General features: G+C 43.0%; 2 protein-coding genes across 3 annotated transcripts in view; one reads left to right on the top strand and one right to left on the bottom strand.

Moving 5' to 3' along the window:
* TMOD1 (tropomodulin 1) overlaps positions 1–2,082 on the top strand; it is a 92,946-nt gene extending 90,864 nt beyond the window's left edge. For both annotated transcript variants that reach the window (XM_033238028.1, XM_033238029.1), the window contains one exon: positions 462–2,082. Coding sequence is in view for 1 of the 2 variants with exons in the window: in XM_033238029.1 (XP_033093920.1) it covers positions 462–526 (65 nt within the window). In the remaining variant the exon portion in view is untranslated. The remainder of the gene's footprint in view (positions 1–461) is intronic.
* TSTD2 (thiosulfate sulfurtransferase like domain containing 2) overlaps positions 907–25,966 on the bottom strand; it is a 33,894-nt gene continuing 8,834 nt past the window's right edge. Inside the window, exons 4-10 of the mRNA XM_033238027.1 lie at positions 18,709–18,829; positions 12,397–12,522; positions 11,169–11,274; positions 6,964–7,082; positions 6,303–6,461; positions 5,544–5,682; positions 907–3,583 (exon numbers count right to left, since the gene is read on the bottom strand). Coding sequence (XP_033093918.1) covers positions 3,285–3,583; positions 5,544–5,682; positions 6,303–6,461; positions 6,964–7,082; positions 11,169–11,274; positions 12,397–12,522; positions 18,709–18,829 — 1,069 coding nt within the window. The 3' untranslated portion in view covers positions 907–3,284. The remainder of the gene's footprint in view (positions 3,584–5,543; positions 5,683–6,302; positions 6,462–6,963; positions 7,083–11,168; positions 11,275–12,396; positions 12,523–18,708; positions 18,830–25,966) is intronic.

Here is a 25,966-nt window from a genome sequence, read left to right as displayed (position 1 = left end):
AGATACTGCAGGGTAATTGTTGGGGTGGAAACTCTCATTGACATAGGCAGGAGGTAGGCCAGGAGCTCCCAGTCATAGCTGGGGGAAATGTTTCCACCTGGTTAAGACCCTAATCTCATTAAGAAAACTAAACTTTTAACTCTTACCTGAACTGGAGTAAAGATCTTCAACTGGGGTTTCTGTAAGCAAAGAAAATAGCCGAGTTCTAAACTGGGACTGTGTGGTCAGCCATTTAGCAGATTACCTGTGAATGAAACCCCACTACCACAGACCCTCATCAATGAACACTGACGAACTGGAGGGTTGTTGTACAACTCACATACACTGTCCTTTCAGAACAACAGACGTCAGACTCTGTTAACTAATTAGTGCAAGGCTTCACAGTGCTTTCTCAGAGCAACAGTGGTGGTCCCTGGTCTACAGGGAAAAGTACCTTATATCTTATCTCCATTCCTTTCCAGTGAGGAAGAGGAGGCTCGCGGACCTGACTGGGCCCATCATTCCCAAGTGCCGGAGTGGTGTCTAGTGTGTGGCGGTGGAGACCATGCCTTTGAACTGGACGTGTTCTATTGATGACTTGTACTCTGCAGGGGAAACCAGAAGGCAAAATGCTGGCAGCACGAAACCCTTTTGTGGTTCAGTTCTTTATGCACTAAGGTTTTAGGCTGACTAGTGGTTGTAGTTGAAAATTTTATAAAATATCGTTAATGTGAAGTTTTTCTTTAGTCACAGAAGTTGAGTCTGGTTATTATTTAAAAACTAGAAGTCCCCAAACCAGCAGATCTTACTGAAGATGATGTTCCAGAAGCAGCGACTTAGCCCCAGGAGCCCAGTTTCAATGGCCTTGCTGTGTGGTGTTTCAAGTGCATTTACAATGTGTGACAGAAACAGCACACTCTTCCACATGCTTTTGAAGTATTATAAAACACTTTATTACAAATTTGTCTTAGCTATTAGCAAATAAAACAGATTATCATTCTTTATTAACCCTCCTTGGAATTTTAAAAACCTCAAGATTAAAGTTGCCAAATTGATTACTGGATTAAGAACACAATTTTCCCCTCAGGACAGACAGACAGACTAAAGCCACAGAACTCTGCCAAGAATCACAGAACATGAGATTCCTTTTGCTGGATATGCAGAAATGATAGGGAAAAAAACCAATGGTGAAATTTCAAGTTTTGAAAACCAACTTTTCATTACCAATCCCAGGCAACAAACATGTCCCAGAGTGTCCTTTAAACGTTTGGGATTTATGTACGATTGAATACTGGAGTTAGAAAGAACTTTTGCCTTATTGAATGCCAACCTTATGATGGATGTGAAAATCTATGACCAAATACTTGAAAACACCTTTCTATATTGCACAGTGGGCAAATGGCTTATGTGAGGTAAGACACTAGAGGGATAAATTTCCAGTCCAACATGGCCATGGTATTTAGCAATGGCCCAGCTTAGAGACTTCAGCTACTGATCTCATCACTTATTAGACAAATCGCTGCTGATCTTACACCTGTATATTAAGCCTCTGCAGGACAACAGTGAAGAAAATCCAGATATCAAGGAATTAGGAAATCCTAGCCAAACCACCCCAAGATGATTACACTGAAGCGTAATACTAGTATTGCTGCCAGATCTGTTTCTAACAGCATGTGCGTCTCTTGGGATCCAGCAAAAGTGTTAAGCCACAATGCCCTTGTGCCTTTTAATATACCACAGTGCCAGTTAAACTAGTATTTTTGTTTGTTGCTTTCGGGAGTTATTTTCATTAGTGAGTTCAGCAAATCTCATGATAAAGGACAAGGTCAAGAACTCCAGAGCACTGAGCAGAGAGGCTGGTAATGAAAAGGTGAAGGCCTGCACACTGAACTGTAAGGCAGTAGGCAGTATAGGGTAACTGGAGGTGGGGCCAGGGCCTCAGCACTATGGAAGAGTGTCCACTGAGGCTGCACATGGCCCAGAAGTGGCACCATGTTGCAGGGACAAGCATCCCCACTTGGCTTCTCCTTAAAACACAATTGCAGCTGCATTCTGCATCGCTGAAAACTGCAATATAATATTAAATCTGTTGGTCTATGTATGGCTGCGTATGTGTTTCTTGGAACCTGTGTGACAGGGACATGTGCCTGGCACACTGGCCAGAAGACTGGGCAGCCACCATGGCAGTGCTGGATGACCTCAGTAAGAATGTGTCATGTATTCCAGGTGCTGATCTAAAAACTGGGGCTCAAATGTCATCGAGCTTATATGAAGCTCCGAGAGAACATTTAAAAGCTAAGAGAGTAAGTGCGGGGGAAAGCAGAGCTATTAGAGGAAACCTCCCATAGAAACCAAACCAACAGAAAATGAAGAAGGCCACATCTTTAAGGCCACCTCTGCCTCTCTCAGATGAGTTGCTGGTCTAGACCAGGGACTGGCAAACTTTTCAGTAAAAGGCCAGACAGTAAATATTTCAGATTTTGCAGGCCACATCATGTCTGTTGCAACTATTCAATTCTGCCGTAGATCATGTGTAAAGGAATGGGTGTGGCTGTTCCAATAAACTGTAGTTGACCCTTGAACAATATGGGTTTGAACTGCATGGCTGCACTTATATATGGATTTTTTTCAACCATGCAGGTTGAAAATACAGTACTGGCAGGAGGCGAAACCTGTGTACATGGAGGGCTGATTTATCACATATGTGGGTTCTGTAGAACCCACTGTGGCACTTGAGTATGCACGGGTTTTTGTATACTCAGGCGTTCTGGAACTATCCTCCATGTATACCAAAGGATGGTTATTTCTACAAAAGCAGGAGGTAAGCCCAATGCACAGCTTGCAGATTCCCCTCAGGCGAGAGACAGAGATTAAGGGTAGATGGCAGATGACCTTAGTGGCTTGTTTTAGGAGGCCACTCCCAGGGCCACAGCTTTCACATGTTTGCCACCAGGGTAGAAGGTCTGCTGACAAGGACAATGACTACTAACAGCCCCAGCTGCATGGCAAAGAAAGGGGATGCTGTGGCCACCAGGCTCAGGCTCTATCCCTCAGCAGCTTTGGGATTCCATGCAGCTCACCTTTTTCCTGTGCTCTAGCATCATCCAAATCAGAATGTCTCAGGTAAGTGGTAGACAACACGACTCCTCCCCTCCCGCTGTGAAGTGCAGACGGCTGCCATACTGGCAGTGGCCAGCACTAAAGTATCCCGATTTCTCTGTTTCTGCAGCCTCGCCATGCTTTCTCTGTATGGTCACCCCAAACCTACTTTTACCAAGGGCCTGGGAAAATGCCAAAGGTGCTGCTCACGCAAGCACTGGCCCATCCTCAGCAGCATCAGGCCCTGGCTCTGGGCTCACAGGCCGTTGCACGTGCCGCGAAAGTTCCCTAGGTATGCGCAGCCGTCTGGCTGTGCACTCACATTCCTCTTTAAAGCTGTCTTGCATAGGGCCTGAAGCTTTCCTGCTCCCCTTGTCTTGACATGTGACACAACAGGCTGTGAATCCTTGTCCTTGACAGGCAGGGCAGGTCAAAACAAGCTGGCGGCACTGGAGAGTGGAGCAGAGTTTATACTGGTCCCACTGGGCTCCACAGTATGAACACTCTGGGGAGGAAGGAAAACCATCATTATAAACACATGCGTTCACACACATGTGGACAGGCATTGCTCCCTCTGCTGACTAGAATCTCAAAGATCTGTGGAACCTGGGGAAGGTTTCCAAATAGTAAGTCTTCTGTCTTCCAGCAATAACAACTAACCACCACTCCCACCACCCAGCTTATTTTTTTTGGGGGGTGACTTCTGGGAACTGTCTGCTTCCAGTATTTACTTTTTTTTCCTTTTTCCCATCTAGAGAACAGGTGGTAACTAGATGGTAATGAAAGTTTCTCTCTCTCACCAGCTATTCCAAAGCTGGCCAAACACCTCCCAACCCCCTTGTTAAGTGGCCTTCTCCCCTTTGATCATTCCCTTTTCCAGTGGGGACAACACACCTAAATACAGGCAATAACCCACCTACAGTGAGCATCTGCAGTCCACACCCCTCTCCCCGAGGCCTGCGTCTCTCCTGCTGTTGCTAGGACACTTGACCATCTGATTCCTAAAACTCACACCATCTTCTTTCTCCACCTGTTTTTCCCTGATGACCTCCTGTTACCACTGATAACATCATTCTTCCTCACTTTTCCTTACCTTGCTTATCTAAGCTACCTCTGAGCCTTCTCTCTCTCCTTCATACTCACACGCAGGTACCCATCGAGTTCAGCCAATATAACCTCTATAAAATCAAATCTACTCTTTCTACTTGTTGAGAATTTATACTCCATCTAGCTCCAAAACAGATCAGAAGTAGTGATCAATAGAGATAAAACCACTAAAATGAAAATAAGACCAAGAAAGTAAGGGAGAGGACAATCAAACTCAAATCTTACTCAAATGTGCATGCCACCTGTGTCCACAGAGAGGTAGGAGTTCCTACAGTCATGTGTGCTATGGATTTACCTGGTAGTCTGGTGAAGCCTATAGATCCTGGCCTAGAAAAACTTTTTTGAGATAGGGTCTTGCTGTTTCGCCCAGGCTGGAGTACAGTGGCATGATTTAAACTCACTGCAACCTCAACCTCCTGGGCTCAAGCAATCCTCCTGCCTCAACCTCCTGAGTATCTGGTACACACCACCATGCTCAGCTAATTTTAAAAAGTTTTTGTAGAGACATAGTGAGCTATGTTGCCCAGGCTGGTCTCAAACTCCAGGGCTCAAGCAATCCTCCCACCTTGGCCTCCGAAAGTGCTGGGATTACAGGCATGAGCCTCTGTGCCTGACCAAGAAAAATATTTTTAAATGCATAAACATGTAAGATCACAAAGGAAACCAACTATACAGAAATACAAAATATCAAAGTATTTTTCAAAGTCTGTGATATATAATAAGATGTGCCATTTATTAACACATTATATATCAACTCTTAGTGGTGGGCCTAATAACTATTTTCATTTTGAAGCAGTGATGAGTATAAATACTATTTTGAGGTATCTGAGGCAACTGAAACATGATATGAAAGTACTGTAAATCCTACTGAAGACAAAGTCACAGGTACATTAGTACAACTGGTTTTGTTGCCTACATTCATAACTGAAGGAAACACTTCATTTTAGTGAGGTGTTATTGAAAACAAAGATACAATTATTTTCCCATCCAAATTCGCAGAACCCCTGAAATTACACGTACCAGTTCCAGGTTAAGAGCCCTGAATTAGCCCAGTAGTCCAACTCTTGACAGGCAGACAGGCAGGCAGGCAGGCAGGGCAGGTGAGATGATCCCCATGTTAATAGGCTTGTCCAGCTAGGAATGGTGAAGCCAGAATCCTAACCCAGGCCTCCTGACTCCTGGGCTAGGGTTCTCTCAGCTGCAATGCTAGGAAAATGGTGGCACAATGTACTTATTTTCCCTGATTATTCAGTGCTCAGTAATGAGCACTGGCCTGTCTTCCCTGTGTCATTTTTCTAGAATGGTGAACTGACAATGTGCTTCATTTCAGTTTGGGCTTGGAGCCCATGCTGACCTACCTGACACCACATCACTGTTGTAGGACAGAGCATAGCGTTCATCAAAAACAAACAACTTCCCTTTGTAAAAGCCATCGGGAAACTCTTCCAGGTACTTGTGGATGCCACCCTTGAGCTGGAACACCGCCTTGCACACTCCCTAGGTGTGGAAAAACAACAGGAAATCTGAAGAGCCAGCAGAGAGACCTGTTAAGATGCTCCACGGAAGAGCGGCGCATGGCGAGGAGCGCTGACGTGGAGGACTCATGGCCGCTGCTATTAGTTAGGGGCTCCTGGCTCCCACGGCGGTACACTAAGGAATTGCTGACCAAGGGGTCAAGGCACCAACTGGCTAGATCTTGCCTCCTAGGGGGATGGGTGATGACAGTAGGCAGGGCCTTCACCCTCTAGATCCTGGGAAGCCCAACTATTTTTGCTGCCCCCTAAATATAGGAAGACACCTGTTGGGACATGTAATGTTACTGAATTTGCTCTTCTCAGGATCAAGCAAAAGGATTAGGAAAAGGGAGATGTTAACTAATCTCTCCCTTTTACATTTGATGAGTCTCTAAGACTGTTAAGTGTTTTTCATATCTTGAGATTAAAGATCCTCAGATTCTGTACTTATGAACTCCATGCTACAGCCATACGAGGGGTGAAGGCATGCTTTGGCTGCCTGGGGGTGGGGAGTACTGCGGGCAGCAGATAGCTCCACATATGCTGCTGGTGGAGCCGTCTCCTTCACCGCCATGCCCACAGTGCCCTGGGGTGGTGGCTCACCTTGGCTTTGAGGTAGGCTGAACCCCGCTCACAGCGGATGCCCCCGGTGCAGTACATCAGCACTCTCTTCTCTCTGAAAAGTTCTAGGTTTTTGTCAACGTAGCTAGGGAAGTAACTGAATTTCCTGATGTCTGGGGCTAAGCAGCCTTGGAATCGTCCCTGTAACATAGGAGCAACAAAAGGAAAATTATCACAAAAACATACCTGGTAGGAACGAAGGTTCTTTTTGTACCTAACAAACCCTACCTTAGCAAAGAAGCCCCTGCCAGTTGCTACTCTCATCCCTACTCTGACCTTTCAACTTCAAGATCTGAACTTGAAACCGAGGCTGGTGGGCTGTGGGTCACCTTTCCAGGGTCCTTAGGGGAACTGGAGAGGCTGCCAAAAGGCAACTTTGCAAGATCCTTGATACATGTCAAAGGCAGGCTCATGGGAGTCACTAAGTATATTATGTGCCTAGATGTCTTTAATTCATATTTTCTTAGACTCTCTCACTAGATTCTGAGTTTTAGGACTTGGGTTTTCTGTGAAGCTGCTAGTACTGGCAGGAGATCCATGTGGCCACAGGTGGGCACACACAAGGTCCCCTTGGGAAATATACCATACTTTGGGAATGGGGAGATCTACCAATTTAGAGAACTCAATTCCGGCTTTTACTTACTATTTTGCTTTCATAGAAGTTTCTGCAATCAAGAAGGATAGTATCACTTTGTTCTTGATTTGCCTGAGATAAAAACTTTTCTACTTCTTTATGAAATTCACTTGGGGATAAATGGATTCCTAAAATCAAACCAAAAAAATTATGTTAAAACAAAGAAAAAAAACCCAAAAAACCCAAAACCCAATCACAACTCACCCAACCTGACTTACATGTTGCTTTGTTTCTTTCCACCCTAACCTCTTCCCTTCGTAATTACAACTGTCTAAAAAGAACACTACTTGATGATTATGATGAAATAATTTAGTAATTCCAGTAATTCCAGGTATCCTCAATTTCCCTCCTCCTAAAATGAAGGCGATGGAGACCTGGTAGTTTAGAAATAACTAGTCAAAGAATTTTGCATCCTCTTAATTGGCCTAATCCTAGTGATAAAAACCAGGCAACTGGGATCTAAATTGCCATGTGAATTTGCTGGTCCATTGTATGGTCACTAGTAGGTCAGGAAATGGCCACTGCTCTATTGTCACTGTACACGGAGGAGCTGCGCATGTATGTGGCTGACTACAGGCTTTGTAAACTGTTCTATATCAAGGTCGAACCCACGTTGAAGGTTAAGAACCCTGGCAAACGCAGGTGTGCACAAAAAGTTATGGAATAAATTTGGAATAGATACATTTTTAATGCAAAGGGGCAAGAAGAATGTGTCTAAGTGTGTGTGCATAAGTGAAAGAGAAAAGGGCAAGACGGGTGGACAACAGAAATGACATATGAGAAAGAAAGTAAAGTAGAGAAAAAGACAAGAAAGCTAGAAGATGGATAAGTATTAAAATACAAAGGGAAGCCTGGGGAACATAGTGAGACTCTGTCTCTACAAAAAAAATCGAAAAAAATCAGCTGGCCATGGTAGTGTGTGCCTATAGTCTCAGCCACTTTGGAGGCTGAGGCAGGAGGATCCCTTGAGCCCAAGAGATCGAGGCCTCAGTGAGCTATGATCACATCACTGTACTCCAGCCTGGGCAATAGACCAAGACCCTGTCTCAAAAAATATATATACAAAGGGACTAATAGGAGAGAACCTCAGTCTCCTGGGGCTCTTTGCCTTGTAACTCTCTAGGACAGAAATATTTCCCTATTTTTGGGGGTCCAGACATCTCAGTAGATTGTGAGGAACTTTTGGTGAATCTGCATTGAGATAGCCATGCCTCATGGGCAGGGTCTCTGGTGACTCAGTTACCCACCATTCATTATAAAGCTTTACAGTACCAAAGGAGCCTCATTCCCCTCAGAGAAGAACCCCAACAACCAACGAAACTGCTCCACACCAAGGAGAGATGAGGGCCCACAGCCAGGCCAAGGAATCTGGATTGCTACCTGCCTTACAGTTGTAGAGAGAATGGAGTAAGGCCAGATTCTATATAAGGTATTGTCACATAATTACATGGATACAAAAAGAATGGGGGGGAAAGGGAGATTCAAACATGGGACGTAGGCCAGACATGGTGGCTCATACCTGTAATCCTAATGCTTCGGGAGGCTGAGGCGGGTGGATCCCCTGAGGTCAGGAGTTCAAGACCAGCCTGGCTAACATGGTGAAACCCCATCTCTATTAAAAATACAAAAAGTAGCCAGGTGTGGTGGCATATGCCTGTAGTTCCCAGCTACTCAGTAGGCTGAGGCAGGAGAACTACATGAAACTGGGAGGCAGAGGTTGCAGTGAGCATTCCAGCCTGGGCGTCAGAGTGAGACTCCATCTCAAAAAAAGGCCAGGCATGGGCGAGGTGGCTCTTGCCTATAATCCCAGCACTTTGGGAAGCTAAAGCAGGCGAATCACTTGAGGTCAGGAGTTGGAGATCAAACTGGCCAACATGGTGAAACTCTGTCTATTAAAAATACAAAAAAAAAATTAGCCGGGCGTGGTGGCACATGCCTGTAGTCCCAGCTACTCGGGAGGCTGAGGCAGGAGAATCACTTGAACCTGGGAGGCAGAGGATGCAGTGAGCTAAGATTGTGCCACTGCACCCCAGCCTGGGCAACAAAGTGAGACTCCATCTCAAAAAAACAAACATGGGACGAAAAGCATGGAAATCTGCTAAGACTCCTACCTGCAGGGAGCCGCAGGAAATGAAACCTGTTCCCTGCTTAGGCTATGATTGCAGTTGCTCTACTGGCCCTGAGAAGGATTGTTGGGACAGTGACCAGCATGGATGTGTTTAAAAGAGGTCCCTTTACCAGGTGTGGTGGCTCATGCCTGTAATCCCAGCACTTTGTGAGGCTGAGGTGGGCAGATCACTTGAGGTCAGGAGTTTGAGACCAGCCTGGCCAGTGTGGCGACACCTCGTCTCTACTAAAAACACAAAAAGTAGCCGGGTGTGGTGGCATGCACTTGTAATCCCAGCTACTTGGGAAGCTGAGGCAGGAAAATTGCTTGAACCCGGGGGGGAAAAGGTTACAGTGAGCTGAAATAATGCCACTGTACTCCAGCCTGGGCAACAGAGCAAGACTGTCTCAAGAAAATAAAAAAGAGGTCCCTTTAAATAACTTCCTTCAAGTGAAAACATGACAGCACTGTCTAGAGCCCACTCTCTGCCTGCAATGTCCTGCAGTGCCTAGGAAAAGTTGTAGTCACATTGCCTCCTGCTAAGATGGGAACAGTAAGCAGACAACAGCTCTTTCTGGCCCTCATCTCCCCATGCATGAGTCTCTTTCCCAGATGCCTGTATCCATTTCCCCCTGGCTTCACTCTCAGACTTCTTTCAAATCTTTACATATTAAAAATGAACACCATGGAGTCAACCAGACCTTTGTGCTTCCTGATCAAAGAAGACAATAGTGCTTATGTAGTCTTGGTGGCGGGAGAAAAATAAATCAAATCGGAATCTGATCAAGTCTCTAGTCCTGAGTTGTCAATACAGTAGCCACTAGCCACATGTGACTGGCAAGTATTTGTGCTATAAGGGTGACATACATACTGGATCTCAAGGACTTAGCATGAACAAAAAGCAAACTAATAATTTTTTCTATTGATTACATGTTGAAATAATATTTTGATATATTGCATTAAGAAAACCATATTAATTAAATTAATCTCATCTAGTTTTTACTTTTAAAGATGTGGTTACTAGAAAATGTGAAATTATGTAGCTCATATTATATTTCTATTAGCGCTACTCTAAATCTAATCATCAACTTACAGGAAATAAAGAGGACAGAGAAATACATCTTGGAGATACAATTAGTATTGTCCAGATTATGGGAAACTCTAAAGGTCAAATGACCCAGTTCCTTCAAAAATAAACTGCAAGGGGGGAAAAAACGGAAATAAATCTATAGGTTGAAAGACACTTAAAGAGACATACTCATGAATCACAATGAATGAATCTTATTTAAATCTAACAGAAACGAAGCTTAAAAAATATAAGACAACTGGGAATTGAGTGACTAAACCAACTAGATATTTGATAACATGTTAAGGAATCAGTTAAAATGTTTTAAGATGTGATATCGTTTTACATCTTTTAAAACATATTTTTATCTTTTAGAGATATCTACTAAAAATATTTATAAATGAAATGGCCTGACATTGGGGTTGCCTTCAAAATAACCAAGATGGGAGAAGGGATGGGGTATAGGTGAGGGCTGGCCATGAATCAGTTAACTGCTAAAGCTGCATGATAGGTGCATGGAACGTCACTATACTATTTTCTCTACTTTTTTAATGTTTAAATTTTTTCATGGTAAAAAGTATAATAAAACTCCAAAACACCTGCCAAACAAATGTCTTTCAACCATTTACCATGGAGAAGATGGGGAAAGAACATTCTAGAGCACAGTGAAAACTGCTTTGGTGTTGAAAGCAACTTGCTTCCTGTAGCAAAAGGCCTGCATACTCTATTCTGCTGACGAACTGTTTACAAGTAATAATTACACTCTTCCCAAACTGCTTGCCGTCTTTGGAAAGAGAAAACAACTACTTGCTGAACCATCACCAAGAAGAATAAGATAGATCACTCTAAGAGGTGAGTCTTCAATCACCACAGCACCACAGAGAAACAGCGTAAGCACTGGACGCAGCCAAGGGTTAGCCACCCCACAGCTGCTTTAGAGAGGACTCATGACTGCTACTGATCACGGTGCCCAGCTTTCTTATTTGTCTATCAAGTTTTGTCCCTGTGAATTAAAGCACAATCTTCTAAAAACAAGCATACCAGGTTTCTTGTAGGAGATCTTTTTGGGGCTGATCCCCATGGGCACGATTTCTTCAAATACACCAACACGCAATTCTGGAAAACAGTGAGATCCTCCTTTGCTGGTCTAGCCAATGAGAAACAAAACAGAATACAGTCTTGCTGTCCCATCTCCAGGTATAAGACAAGTGCCAATATAAGAATGATGGTCTGTTTTGTAATAACGATAGTTGAAGTCTTAAAAAACCTCTAGTTAGGGCCCAGAATGTTCCAGATAATTCAACACTGATAAATACTTATTGCATATCTGCCATGTGCAGGAATGTTAAGCTGAAAAGGTGTTTCTTTAGGTACAAGCATTTAATTGTAAAACTGCAACACTGCTGAGCAATTCTAACATGTGATTATGCCCAGTTTTCATTCTTTTCCTATCACTGCCAGTGTGAATGCTAGCAAGGCATTTCCCATCACCTTATCACTTATTATGACAAAGTATAAAGTCACTCAAACAAAGCAGTGAGAGCAACAACTTTATTCCCCTACGTGGTGTGAAGTGTTAATCTTACAATTCCAGATTTACTAAAAACACAGTGATCTGCTGACCAGGCTGGTGGTCTCTCAAGTGAGTTAATATGTCCAAGATTTGGAGTCCCAGACTGCATGAGCTGTAACATCCTTATTTTATAAGAAGGGATACTGAGGTCTAGACCACTAGCTGGTCCAAGATCACATGGAGACTCAGTGGAAGCATGGGGACGAGCATGCTCCTTCTATTGTACTGTCTCATAACCTAAAGGGAAAAGCGCATTTAAAGGGGAAAGGGGGCCAGGTGCGGTATCTCACGTCCATAATCTCAGCACTATGGGAGGCTGATGTGGGCGGACTGCTTGAACCCAAGAGTTCCAGACCAGCCTGGGCAACATAGTGAGACCCCGTCTCTCCAAAAAGTTTGCCAGACATGGTGGTGCATGCCTATGGTCCTAGCTACATGGGAGAACCACCTGAGCCTGGGGAGGTCGAGGCTGCAGTGAGCCATGATCACACCACTGCACTCCAGCCTAGGTGACAGAACAAGACCCTGTCAAAAAACAAAACAAAACAAAACAACTCCCCAAGCCCCAAAAAAATAAAGGGGAACGGATACTTAACTTGGCACTGCTTATGTCTCTACTTTGAACTCTTCTTCAATAACATGCACAGAGGCAGAAGCAGATGGCTCTAAATCCATTTAATTTTCATTTTCTCTTACCTTAAAATCATCTTTACACAGGTCATCCTTAAACAATGGGAAGGAAAGCATGACTTCCACATAGAGTCTGGTAGCCAATTTGCTTCCACCAACTGTCCCATTGATTCCTTCTGTAGCAATTCGAATCTGAGACACAAGATGGTGAGAAAGAGAACAGACTGTTCTTAGCTTGGTTATCTTTCTAGGGAAGAACAACAGGCTCATGTGTGTCAATAAGTTTAACAGGAAAAGCAGACGCTGCTGAGGACACCAAAGTGTTACTGGACAAAGATATCTGTGTTTTTCTTTTTTAAACTTTTAAGTCCGGGGTACAAGTGCAGGTTTGCTCTGTAGTAAAATTGTGTCAGGGGGGTTTGTTGTGCAGATTATTTCACCATCCAGGTATCAAGCTTAGTACCCCTTAACTATGTTTCCTGATCTTCTCCCTCCTCCCACCCTCCACCCTCCAAAAGGCCCCAGTGTTTGTTGTTCCCCTCTATGTGTCCATGTGTTCTCATCATTTAACTCTCACTTATAAGTGAAAATATGTAGTATTTGGTTTTCTCTTCCTGCATTAGTTGGCTAAGGATAATGGCTTCCAGCTCCATTCATGTCCCTGAAAAGGACATGATTTTGTTCTTTTTTTATAGCTGCATAGTATTCCCACATTTTCTTTATCCAGTACCACATTTTCTTTATCCAGTTTATCACTGATGGACATTTAGGGTGATTTCATGTCTTTGCTATTGCAAACACTGATGCAATGAACATATGCATACATGTGTCTTTATAACAGAACAATTTATATTCCTTTGGGTACATACCCAGTAATGTGACTGCTGCATCGAATGGTAGGTATTGCTGTCTTTAGGTCTTTTAGGAATGACCACACTGTCTTCCACAATGGTTGAGCTAATTTACACTCCCACCTATAGTGCATAAGCATTCCTTTTTCTCTACAACCTCACCAGCATGTTATTTTTTCACTTTTTAATAATAGTCATTCTGATTGGTGTGAGATGGATACCTGTTTTTTTTTTTTTTTTTTTTTTTTGAGACAGAGTCTTGTTCTGTTGCCCAGGCTGGAGTGTAGTGGTGTGATATCGGCTCACTGCAAGCTCCGCCTCCTGGGTTCCCGCCATTCTCCTGCCTGGCCAACATGATGAAACACCGTCTCTACTCTACTAAAAAATACAAAAATTTTTAGTAGAGTAGCTGGGACTACAGGCACCCACCACCACGCCTGGCTAATTTTTTTGTCTTTTTTAGTAGAGATGGGGTTTCACTGTGTTAGCCAGGATGGTCTCGATCTCCTGACCTCGTGATCTGCCCACCTCGGCCTCCCAAAGTGCTGGGATTACAGGCGCGAGCCACCATGCCCGGCCACCTGTTTTTTAAGACAGAGTCTTGCTCTGTTGCCCAGGCTGGAGTGCAGTGGCACAATCTTGGCTCACTGCAGCCTCCACGTCCTGGGTTCAAGTGATTCTCCTACCTTGGCCTCCTGAGTAGCTGGGATTACAGGCATGCATCACCAAGCCCAGCTAATTTTTGTATTTTTAGTAGAGACAGGGTTTTGCCATGTTGGCCAGGCTGGTCTCGAACTCCTGGCCTCAAGTGATCTACCCGCCTTGGCCTCCCAAAGTGCCAAAGTGCTGGGATTATAGGCACAAGCCACCGTGCCCAGCTGGATACCTGTATTTTTCTAAAATGGCATAGCCTACAGTTCCGACGAGGTATTCTGTTTCATATGTGCTGAACACGAGAATGTGAATAAAACTCCCGGAAAGCCCCATTTGCTATGGAGCTACAATGGTCCAACAGCCAAAGAAGTGAATTCTGAGCTTAATCTAAATCCAAGTAGCTCAACAGAGTCCTCCACAGAGGTCAGTAGATCTAGGATCAAGATTAAGCTCTACCACTCACTTGCATGTAGCTATGAGAAAGTTAATTGACTTCTCTGAACCTTAATTTCTTTATATGAGTAAAAAGGGAACTAAAGAGCACCAGAAATTAAAAGAATTGCTGAGGAGATACTACCAAAATCCTAAAGCACAGAGCACATCTGAGGGCAGAGGGCATACATCAGCATGTATCTCTGCATGGTGTTTGGAGGACAGCCCACCACTGCAAACCCATCCACTGGAATACAAGTTCCACATGGGTTTGTGTCTGTTTTGCTCACTGGCATATCCCCTAGAACAGTGCCCGCCACATAGTAGGCACTCAATACATATTTGTTGAATAAATGAATGTGTATTCGTATTTGGGGCTCTTTGGCATCTCAAGCCCCATATTCTCTTTGAGATGCTGCCCTGATTAGGGGACATTAGAGCCTGGGGTAAGGCCCCAGCCTTAAGGGGCACTGCTCTGGGGGCCCTGCAGAGTTGGTTGTTTTCATACTACAAAATCCTGTGGATGAGTTTAAAGATGGATCATCTTTAAAGGGAACTGAGCTCTCTAAAGAAAAGTGCTAGCAAGCGCAGCACATGTGGCATCATGGCATCGTCTGGAAAAAGAGATGATTTAACTCAAGGTCCTATATTGTTCTAGTCATATAATACTGATATCTACCAGTACTTGGTAATTTGAAAATTTTTAATGGCTGCCCTTTTTTAGGGTCCAGAGAAGACACATGAGTTGATGCCTCACTTGATCAACTCTTTAAGGTATGGATATAAAACAGGATACATGGCACAAGGCAATGCCAACTCACTGGTAGTCGTATATAATTTTAAACTTTGAAAGTTAACATAAAAGACACAAACATATGCATGTGTGTAATGTAATCAGAGACTATTTTAGGAAAATAAAAGCCACTGATAACCCTACATGCCTAGATGATCCTCACTAACATTTTGGTATACATAACCTTCCATGTTTATACACACACTTCTGGTTTTGTTACGAACATGCATGCATTCCTTCATTCTATATTCTCCAAATATCTACTGAGGGTCTACTACATGCTAAGCTCTGTTCCAGCACTGAGAATATATCAATTAATTAAGACCAAAGTTCCTGTCCTCATGAAGCTTATGAATGAAGATTATACTTTCAGATACTAATCAATTCTTTGGAAAGCAGAAAGGGATAGAACGTGATGAGATCTGGAGAGGACTACTTCAGACTAGAGCTCTAAGGAGACAATATGTGAGCCGAGATCTGAAGTGGGGTATGCGCCATATAAAGGTGCGGGGGAAGAGCCCTCTAGAGAGGAAGGAAACAGCAAATGTCAGTACCCTGAGCCGATAAATGATCCTGGTAGGTTCTAGAAAATTAAGAAGCAACTTGGAATCACACCTCTATGTACAGTACTGTAAAATGTTTTCCAGAGTTCCATGACAAAAGATTCCAGATCACATTCAGACTCCTTGAGAAACAGTGCTGCAGTCTAGTAAAGCCAGTTCTGGGCACGGGAGAGGGAAGCAGGAAGCCCATGACATCTCTGCTACACAGGCTACTGTCCCCACTACGAACTTATAGTGGACTACATAGAAAAATAGAGCCCAATCAGTGTAAGAGTTAGAAAACCCACTCCAAAATGGTTTCTGACTACAGCAGGTAAGACGAAGTATGTACATCTAAGCACCTCGCTTTGGGTAGGCTAGTAGATTCTTTTCTAATTCATTTTAATCTCAGAACCCAAAGAAAAGACAAGTACATCTGCTCCCTACATAGCTAGGGCAGAGCATGCTCTAAACTCATGCACTAGACTTTGAACCCCCAGGATTCTCTAACAGAAATCCTTCAAAGCTCCTTAGTGAGGAAGGCCCTTACATAAAAGAAATTGAGAACAATTAGCATTTATTCAGCAGTTGCTATGAGACAGAAGCATTACACTATAATCCTGAAAGGCAGATATCATAATCCCCATTTTACAGAAAAGGAAACAAAAGCTCAGAGAAATCAATTAACTTGCCCAAAGGTACAGGTGATAGCTGGTAAATCTGGGATTCAAAACCAGATCTTACTGGCTCCCAGTCTTATCACTTTTCCTTTCTAAAGCCTTCAATGTACCCCTTCAAATTTTTTGAGGCAGTAAGGAATACACAGCAATAGGGTAGAGGCTTTTTTCCCATAATTTCACAACTGTCAAGTTCTTCTCTTTCCCTACTTAGGCACCGATATTTTGCCAAATCTCCAAACACAAAACTCTCATTAAACGGGCACGTATCCTTGACACCTAGGAATTTGTATCCAAGATCTAGGCAAGTACTGCCACCTTATGGGTAAGATCCCTCATTGCTAATTTAGCACTTGGGTTGGGCCAAGAATAATAATCTGCCTCTAAACCAAGAGGTTGTTTTCATACCTTGTACATTCAGGTTTACTGTGAGAGTATCCATCTTTCAGGGTGTGGAAGTTTTCTGAATAGGAATGGTGATGAATGTATTCATTCTACAAATAAATATTATTTATTTATTTACACTAGGAATTGTGCTAGGAATTAGGGATACAGTGGTTGAAAAAAATATAGCTTTTCGCTTTAGGAGCTTACAGACTATGGGAGGTCACAGATATTAAAATAAAAGTTACAAATGGACAAATACTATAAAAAATAATTACAAGATGCCATGAGAGAGTGCACTGGGAGAAATGAATTTCGATTGACAGGAAAGGTCTCTTTGAGGAAATGTCGTGAAAATTGAGAACTAAGCTTGAGTAAAAGCCAGACTAAGCAACAGAGTGGGTGTAACAGAGCTCCCTAAAGATAGTTTGCTTGTAAAAAGGCCCAAGGACAGCAAAGAACTCGGTGGGTCCCAAAATACTGAAAGACCATGTTGCTGGAGTATAATGAGCAAAGAACAGTATCAGACGAGAGGAAAAGGTAAGAAGGGGCCAACTCACGCAGGAACCTAAGGGCATTTTTAAGGCACTGGTTTTCCTCCACATGAACTGGAAGTGGCAGCCACTGAAAGAGTTTGAGGAAGGAGTGATATGATTTTATTTACCTTTTAGGATCATTATGGCTGTGTGGAGAACGGATTAAGTGGCAGGCAGGGATGGCAAGTAATTTGAAAGCTACTGCATGGACTGGGTAAGAAAGGGTGGTGGCTTCGTCTAAAGTGATGACTGTGGAAGAGAGAAGGGAATGGAATTAAGGAATATTTGAAGAGGTGGAAATGGCAGGACTTGGTGATGAACTGAATGAGGTAAATGAAATCATTATCTATTAGAAAACATGGATGTGAAAAATATCACTGATTGATCAATTCAGACCTGGGCCATATGTTGGGAAAGATGAAACAAAGCAGCACAGTGTCATAACCAAAGGAGGTTTCAGGGGGAAACTAGTTCACTTCCTTTTGATTTAAATTTTGAAAATCATATAAAAGACATAGACATATGCATATGTGTAATGTTATCAGAGAATATTTTAGGAAGATAAAAACCATCGATAACCCTACATGCCTAGATAATCCTTACTAACATTTTGGTACACACAACCTTCCATGCTTATACATGCACTTCTGGTTTTGTCATGAACATGCATTCATTCCTTCATTCTATATTCTCCAAATATCTACTGAGGGTCTACTACATGCTAAGCTCTGTTTCAGCACTGAGAATACATCAATTAATTAAGATCAAAATTCCTGTCCTCATGAAGCTTATAAATGAAAATTATACTTTCAGATACTAATCAATTCTTTGAAAAGCAGAAAGGGATAGAACGTGATGAGATCTGGAGAGGACTACTTCAGACTGGAGCTCTAAGGAGACAATATGTGAGCCGAGATCTGTGTGCCACGTGAAGGTGCAAGGGAAGAGCACAATATGTGCGCCATGTGAAGGTGCAAGGGAAGAGCACTCTAGGAGAGGAAGCAAACAGCAAATGTCAGTACCCTGAGCTGGTACCTGACCCTGGCAGGTTCTAGAAAAAGAAGAAGCAACTTGGAATCACACCCCTATGTTCTATAAAATGTTTTTCCAGTTAATATATCATGAACATTTCCCTATACCAGGCTTGGCAAATTATCCTTGCTTTTGCATATAGTTTTATTCAAACACAGCCATCCAATTCTTTTACATATTATCTATAGTTGCTCTCATGCTATAATAATACTGAATAGTTTTTTGTGCAAAACCTAAAATATCTACTATCTGGTTCTTCAAGAAAAAGTTTGCTGACTCCTGGTTTATGCTAGTAAATATTCTTATAAAATATGATGTTAATAGCTGCCTAGTATTTTACTTAAATGCCCAGTAGAATTTCCTTAACTTCTAAGAACTCAAGAGTGAATATTTTTTATAATGAGCACAGCATTTGCAATCCAAGGTTGGCAGGCAAGATGAACCCAGTGAAGGAAGGAATATAGGAGAAGGTGTTACCTTGCCTGTGAGGTGCAGGTGCTGACACAGAGCTGTCTGCCAGGCACAGATCCACTGGGGATCCTCCAGGTCACGGTAGCAGTAATAAAGGAGCACCTCCCCTTCTTCATTGCCCTGGCCACTATAAAATGAAAATCCGAGGCAAAGAGCATTTGAGTCGCTGACATAAAAAAGTCCTAATTCATACAGTACACGAGGGAAGGCTAAGATGAAGACACTCATGCCTGCCTTTGCTCTGATTATTGTTCTCCTGAAACAAAAAGCAACTTCTTTTCATATTTGCTCTACAGAAGACAGTATCTGCACTGAACTTACTTTACAAAAAGTGAGTTTACTTTGATCCCTCATTTAATGGTCACATCCAAGAGACAGGTATCAGTAACTCCAATTCATAGAAAAGTTAGAAATTTGGTTCCATTCTGGCTTATCCTCTCACATAAGGCAGTACCTGTATGTATCATCATACAAAAAAGTTTCACTTCCATTTTTTCTTTTTCTTTCTTTTTTTTTTTTTTTGAGATGGAGTCTCGCTCTGCCGCCCAGGCTGGAGTGCAGTGGCTGGATCTCAGCTTACTGCAAGCTCCGCCTCCTGGGTTTACGCCATTCTCCTGCCTCAGCCTCCCGAGTAGCTGGGACTACAGGCGCCCGCCACGTCGCCCGGCTAGTTTTTTGTATTTTTTTTTTTTTTGGTAGAGACGGGGTTTCACCGTGTTAGCCAGGATGGTCTCGATCTCCTGACCTCGTGATCCGCCCGTCTCGGCCTCCCAAAGTGCTGGGATTACAGGCTTGAGCCACCGCGCCCGGCCACCATTTTTTCTTATAACCCTCTTTCTATGATGCAGGTTATTATTATCCCCATTTTACAGCTGAATAAATTAAGGCCAATTCCTCCCAAGTCAGACAGCCAGAAAGTGATAGTAAGGACTTAAACGCCAGTTTTCTGACACCAGATCTATACTCCTTCTACTGCACTGTGCTGTCATACTAACTAGCTGGGCAGGTCTTTCATCACTTCTGGGCCTTGGTTTCCTCGTATGTAAAATGAGAGAACGGAAATAAACTATATTTTCCAAAGTGTGTTACGAAGCTGTTCTATAAAAACATATTTGGAAACCCTACAGACAGCATCTCCCTACTTAAGAATCCCAGCAAAAGCCTCTTAAAGGCTCTGAGAAGTCTTGCAGTAACAACATTTTGACTGAGTGCTTCCCAAATTTGTCTTTAATACCCCTTTTTTCAATACCTTGTTAGCATCCTCTAGAACTAGTGTTCCACAGAACATATTTTAGGGAATGTTACAGTACAGGACAATTAAGGTACTATCCAGCTCTGGAGTCTGATTCTCTCATCAACATCCTCATCATATTTTAGGACCTAATCTCCTCCATGCTTTCCATGCTCCTCCATGAAACCTTCTTATCTATTTTAGACCCTATTTTCCTTTCTCTAAGTTCCTATAACAAATTATTCTCTGTACCATACAATTCAACTGATAATTATGTAACCTGTATCATCTGCTAATTATCTCATGTGTCTTTTTCTTTGTTTCTCTAACTACTAAGTAACTTCCCTGAAGTGTGGGGCCATATGAAATGGAAAGGCCATATCTGTATAGAACAGTGTAGTTCACAACTGCTCATACTATCACCATCCTATTATATAACTCATTCTGCAGTACTGGGAGGTAGGCAAGGCAGGCATTATTATTCTAATTTTAGAGGTGAGGAAATGAAGGTACAGAAAGTTTTAGTGACAAGCTCAAATGTGACTTCTACTTAAATTTGCTTTCTTTCTGCTTTCCAATAAGCAAAAGAGAATGTGGTACTGAGTAGTAATTACAAAAATTTATCAAATTTGGACTACAGTTGACCCGTGAGTAACACAGGTTTGAACTGTGTGGGTCCACTTATTTGCAGATCTTTTTGTGCCTCTAGCACTCATGAGGCAACAAGACCAATCCCTCTTCCTCCTCAGTCTACTCAATATGAGGGTGATAAAGACCTTTATGATGAGCCACTTCCACTGAAAAAACAGTAAATATATATTACGATTTTCTTTTCCTTTTTTTTGTAGGGACAGGGTCTTGCTATGTTGCCCAGACTGGTCTTGAACTCCTGGCCTAATGTGATCTTCCTGCCTTGGCCCTCCACAGTGCTGGGATTATAGGCATGAGTCACTGCACCTGGCCTCTTATGATTTTCTTAATAACATTTTCTCTAGCTTACTTTAATACAGTACACAGTATATAATATACGTAACTCAGAAAAATGTGTTCATTGACTGTTTACATTATTGGTAAGGCTTCAGTCAACAAGAGGCTATTAGTAAAGTTTTGGGGGAGTTAAAAGTTATATGTGAATTTTCAACTGCCCCTAATCCTTGGATTCCTGACCTCACGTTGTTCAAGGGTCAACTGTATTTCTCTTTACTGAATAGTTCAAGAATTGCTTAAAGTCAGAAATTTGTCCTCTGGAATTCTGCAATATGACTTGGTGAGTTTTTCAGAGCCAGGATCTAAACATCTAATCCTATGATTCAGTTTTAAAAGTTAATATACTTCCTAAAACATATTCAGCTCAGAAAACTGTATTTGGCAATAAAAACCTGATATTGTTTGGCTGTGTCCCCACCCAAATCTCATCTTGAATTGTAACTCTCATAATTCCCACGTGTCACTGAAGGAATGCAGTGGGAGGTAATTGAATCATGGGGGTAGGTCTTTCCCATGCTGTTCTCAGTGAATACGTCTCATGAGAGTTGATGGTTTTAAAAATGGGAGTTTCCCTGTACAAGCTTTCTCTCTTCGCCTGCTGCCATCTATGTAAGATGTGACTTGCTCCTCCTTGCCTTTCACCATGATTGTGTGGCCTCCCCTGCCATGTGGAATTATAAGTCCATAAAACCTCTTTCTTTTGTAATTGCCCAGTGTTGGGTATGTCTTTATCAGCAGCATGAAAATGAACTAATACAATAAACTGGTACTAGTAGAGTGGGGTGCTGCTGAAAAGATACCCAAAAAGGTGGAAGTGATTTTGGAACTAGGTAACAGGCAGAGGTTGGAACAGTTTGGAGGGCTCAGAAGAAGACGAGAAAATGTGGGAAAGTTTGGAACTCTCTAGAGACTTGTTGAATGGCTTTAACCAAAATGCTGATAATGATAAGGACAATGAACTTAAGGCTGAGGTGGTCTCAGATAGAGATGAGGAACTTCTTGGGAACTGGAGCAAAGATGACTCTTGTTATGTTTTAGCAAAGAGACTGGTAGCATTTTGCCCCACCCTAGAGATTTGGGGGAACTTTGAACTTGAGAGAGATGATTTAGGGTATCAGCAAAGCATTCAAAAGGTGACTTGGGTGCTGTTAAAGGCATTCAGTTTTATAAGGGAAGCAAAGCATGAAAGTGCAAAAAATTTGCAGTCTGACAATGCAGTAGAAAAGGAAATCCCATTTCTGAGGAGAAATTCAAACTGGCTACAGAAATTTGCATGAGTAATGTGGAGCCAAATGTGAATCCCCAAGACAACAGGGAAAATGTCTCCAGGGCATGTCAGAGGTTCTCATGACAGCCCTTCTATCACATGCCTTGTTGCGGGAAGTCAGGGACCCCGAACGGAGGGACCGGCTGAAGCCATGGCAGAAGAACATAACTTGTGAAGATTTCATGGACATTTATTAGTTCTCCAAATTAATACTTTTATAATTTCTTACACCTGTCTTTACTGCAATCAGGAAACATAAATTGTGAAGATTTCACGGACATTTATCACTTCCCCAATCAATAATCTTATAATTTCCTATGCCTGTCTCTACTTTAATCTCTTAATCCCATCATCTTCATAAGCTGAGGATGTATGTTGCCTCAGGATCCTGTGATGATTGCATTAACTGCACAAACTGTAAAACATATGTGTTTGAACAATATGAAATCTGGGCACCCTGAAAAAGAAATGGATAACAGCAGGGCCGGGCAGAACAGAATCATATTTTTCTTATTGCAGAAAATGAGTAGGAGAAATATCGCTGAATTCTTTTCCCAGTAAGGAATAACCCTGGGAAGGGAATGCATTCCCGGGGGTGCCTACGTACAGCCGCTCTGCGGGGTGTCCCTTATACAGCTGAAGATAAGGGATGAAACACACCCTGGTCTCCTGCAGTGTCCCCAGGCTTGCTAGGATCAGGGAATTTCAGCTTGGCAAATTCTAGTCAGACCGGTTCTCTGCTCTTGAACTGTTTCCTGTTAAGATATTTATCAATGACCATGTGTGCACAGCAGGACATGAAACCTCATCAGTATTTCTATTTTCACCCTGGCCTTGTGATTTTGCTCTGCCCTTCTGCCCTTGTGACCTTTTATTGCCATTTGAAGCACATGATCTCTGTGACCCAGTCCCTATTCGTACACCCCTCCCTTTTTGAAATTCCTAATAAAAACTTGCTGGTTTTGTGGCTCAGGTGGGCATCACGGAACCTGCTGACATGTGCTGTCACCTCTGGAGACTCAGCTGTAAAATTTCTCTCTTTTGTACTCTTTCTCTTTATTTCTCAGATCAGCCAACACTTAGGGAAAATAGAAAAAAAACTACGTTGAAATATTGGGGGCTGGTTCCCCTGATAATGCCTGAGTGTCTAGGAGGAAAATGGTTTCATGGGCTGAACCTGGGGTCAGTCTAGGGACTTGGTGCCCTGTATCCCAGCTGCTCTAGCTGTGGCTGATAGGGGCCAATGTAGAACTCAGGCCATGGTTCCATAGGGTGCAAGCCCCAAGCCTTGGCAGCTTCCAGGTGGTGTTGAGCCTGTGAGTGCACAGAAGTCAAGAATCAGGGTTTGGGAACCTCTGCCTAGATTTCAGAGGATGTATGGAAACACCTGGATGCCCAGGCAAAAGTTTGCTGCAGGGGCAGGGCCTTCATGGAGAACCTCTGCTAGGGCAGTGTGGAAGGGAAATGTGGGGTCAGAGCCCCACACAGAGTTCCCCCTGAGGCACCACCTAGTGGAGCTATGAGAAGAGGGCCACAGTCCTCCAGACCCCAGAACAGCAGATCCATTGACAGCTTGTACCGTGCACCAAAAAGCTGCAGACACTCAACCCCAGCCTGTGAAAGCAGTCAGGAGGGAGGCTATGTCCTACAAAGCCACAGAAGCAGAGTTGCCCAATATCATGGGAACCGACCTCCTGCATCAGCATGACCCGGATGTGAGACATGGAGTCAAAGGAGATCATTTTGGAGCTTTAAAATTTGACTGCCCTGCTGGATTTAGGACTTGCATGGCGCCTGTGGCCCCTTTGTTTTGGCCAATTTCTCCCATTTGGAATGGCTGTATTTACTTAATGCCTGTGCCCCCATTGTACGTAGGAAGTAACTAACTTGCTTTTAACAGGCTCATAGGCAGAAGGGATTTGCTTTGTCTCAGATGAGACTTCAGACTGTGGACTTTTGAGTTAATACTGAAATAAGACTTTGGAGACTGTTGGGAAGGCATAATTGGTTTTTAAATGTAAGGACATGATATTTGGGAGGGGCCAGGGGTAGAATGATATGGTTTGATTGCGCCCCCACCCAAATCTCATCTTAAATTGTAACTCTCACAATTCCCATGTGTCATGGGAGGACTCCCGTGGGAGGCAATTGAATCATGGGGATGAGTCTTTCCCGTGCTGTTCTTGTGATAGTAAGTCTCACAAGATCTGATGGTTTTAAGAACAGGAGTTTCCCTGCATAAACTCTCTCTCTTTGCCTGCTGCCATCTAGGTAAGATGTGACTTGCTCCTCCTTGCCTTCCACCATGATCGTCAGGTCTCCCCTGCCATGTGGAACTGTAAGTCCATTAAACCTCTTTCTTTTGTAAATTGCCCAGTCTTGGATATGCCTTTATCAGCAGTATGAAAACAGACTAATACACAACCCTTTTTTAAGCTCTGACATTACACAGGGTAGAGGAACAATTAATGTCTCTGTGTCTTCCCACTTGTTTTTGAAAATAATGTAATTTTCTTTCTTTACCTCTCCTCCCTAGAGAACATATAGAATGGTCTCCAAGAAACACTGCAAACAGGCTGGATGCAGAGGCTCATGCCTGTAATCCCAGCACTTTGGGAGCCAAGGTGTGCAGATCACCTGAGGTCAGGAATTCAAGACTAGTCTGGCAAACATGGTGAAACCCTGTCTCTACTAAAAATACAAATTAGTTGGGTGTGGTGGTGCGTGCCTGTAATCCCAGCTACTCGGGAGGCTGAGGCAGGAGAATCACTTGAACCTGAGAAGCAGAGGTTGCAGTGAGCCAAGATCACACCACTGCACGCCAGCCTGGGTGACAGAGCAAGACCCTGTCTCAAAAAAAACAAAAAAACAAAACAAAAAAACCCACAAAACCTAGCAAACAATGTCAACTGACGGGGTATATGCTGTTGCACAGGCTACGGTCTGTGGCTACATATAGTATGTATGTTATTGGCCTAACTTAGGCCTCTAGAATTCTGTGCCTTAAGGATCTAGCTGTTGCCAGTAGTTAAGATCCTGACAGAATGGGTAAAGTGCAGGCTAGGTAATACACACTAAAAAGTAACAACTCTGAGGTATGGTGCCCAGCCTCCAAGATGATCCCTGATGACCCCGCCTCCTGGTATTCAGACCCTTGTGTAGTTCTCTTCTACACTGTACTGAGGTTAGTCTATGTGACCAACAGCATCAATAAAAAGTGATGGTATGGCAATTCTAAGATTAGGTCATAAAAGATTGTGGTTTCTGTTTTGGTGTCTGTCTCTCACAAATCACATGCCACGTCATGAGAGCACTCAGGCAGCCTATGAAGAGACCCCCATAGAGAGGAATGGAGGCCTCTGACTAAAAGCCACTGAAAAAACAAGCCTGCCACCAACCACATGAGCAAACCTGGAAACAGATTTACTGGCCCCAGTCAAGCAATGAGATGACTGCAACTTCATGACAGACTCTGAGCTAGTACCACCAACTATCCTGCGGCTGGATACCTGACCCTCAAAAACTGAAATATTGTTTGTTGTTTTAAGCTGAATTTGTTACATAGCAATAATACAGAGGGTTTGGATCTAGAATTAGGAGAGAGGGAGGAGAGATAACAGAATAGTAAGTCTGAGCCTTCTTAGTAAAAAGATGAACTTTTATACCTTCCTACTTAAGTTCATCCTGATGGCATTAAAGCATTCAGAAAAAGTTCAATCACATTCACTATACTCTATTTAATTATGTAACTAAAGAGGTATCTAATGCAGTCTGAAAGA

The sequence above is a fragment of the Trachypithecus francoisi genome, unplaced genomic scaffold (genome assembly GCF_009764315.1).
Source record: "Trachypithecus francoisi isolate TF-2019V2 unplaced genomic scaffold, Tfra_2.0 Lachesis_group16, whole genome shotgun sequence".
Classification (NCBI taxonomy): Eukaryota; Metazoa; Chordata; class Mammalia; order Primates; family Cercopithecidae; genus Trachypithecus; species Trachypithecus francoisi.
Note: the sequence above shows the minus strand (reverse complement) of the source record. Positions and strands in the feature narration are given on the sequence as shown.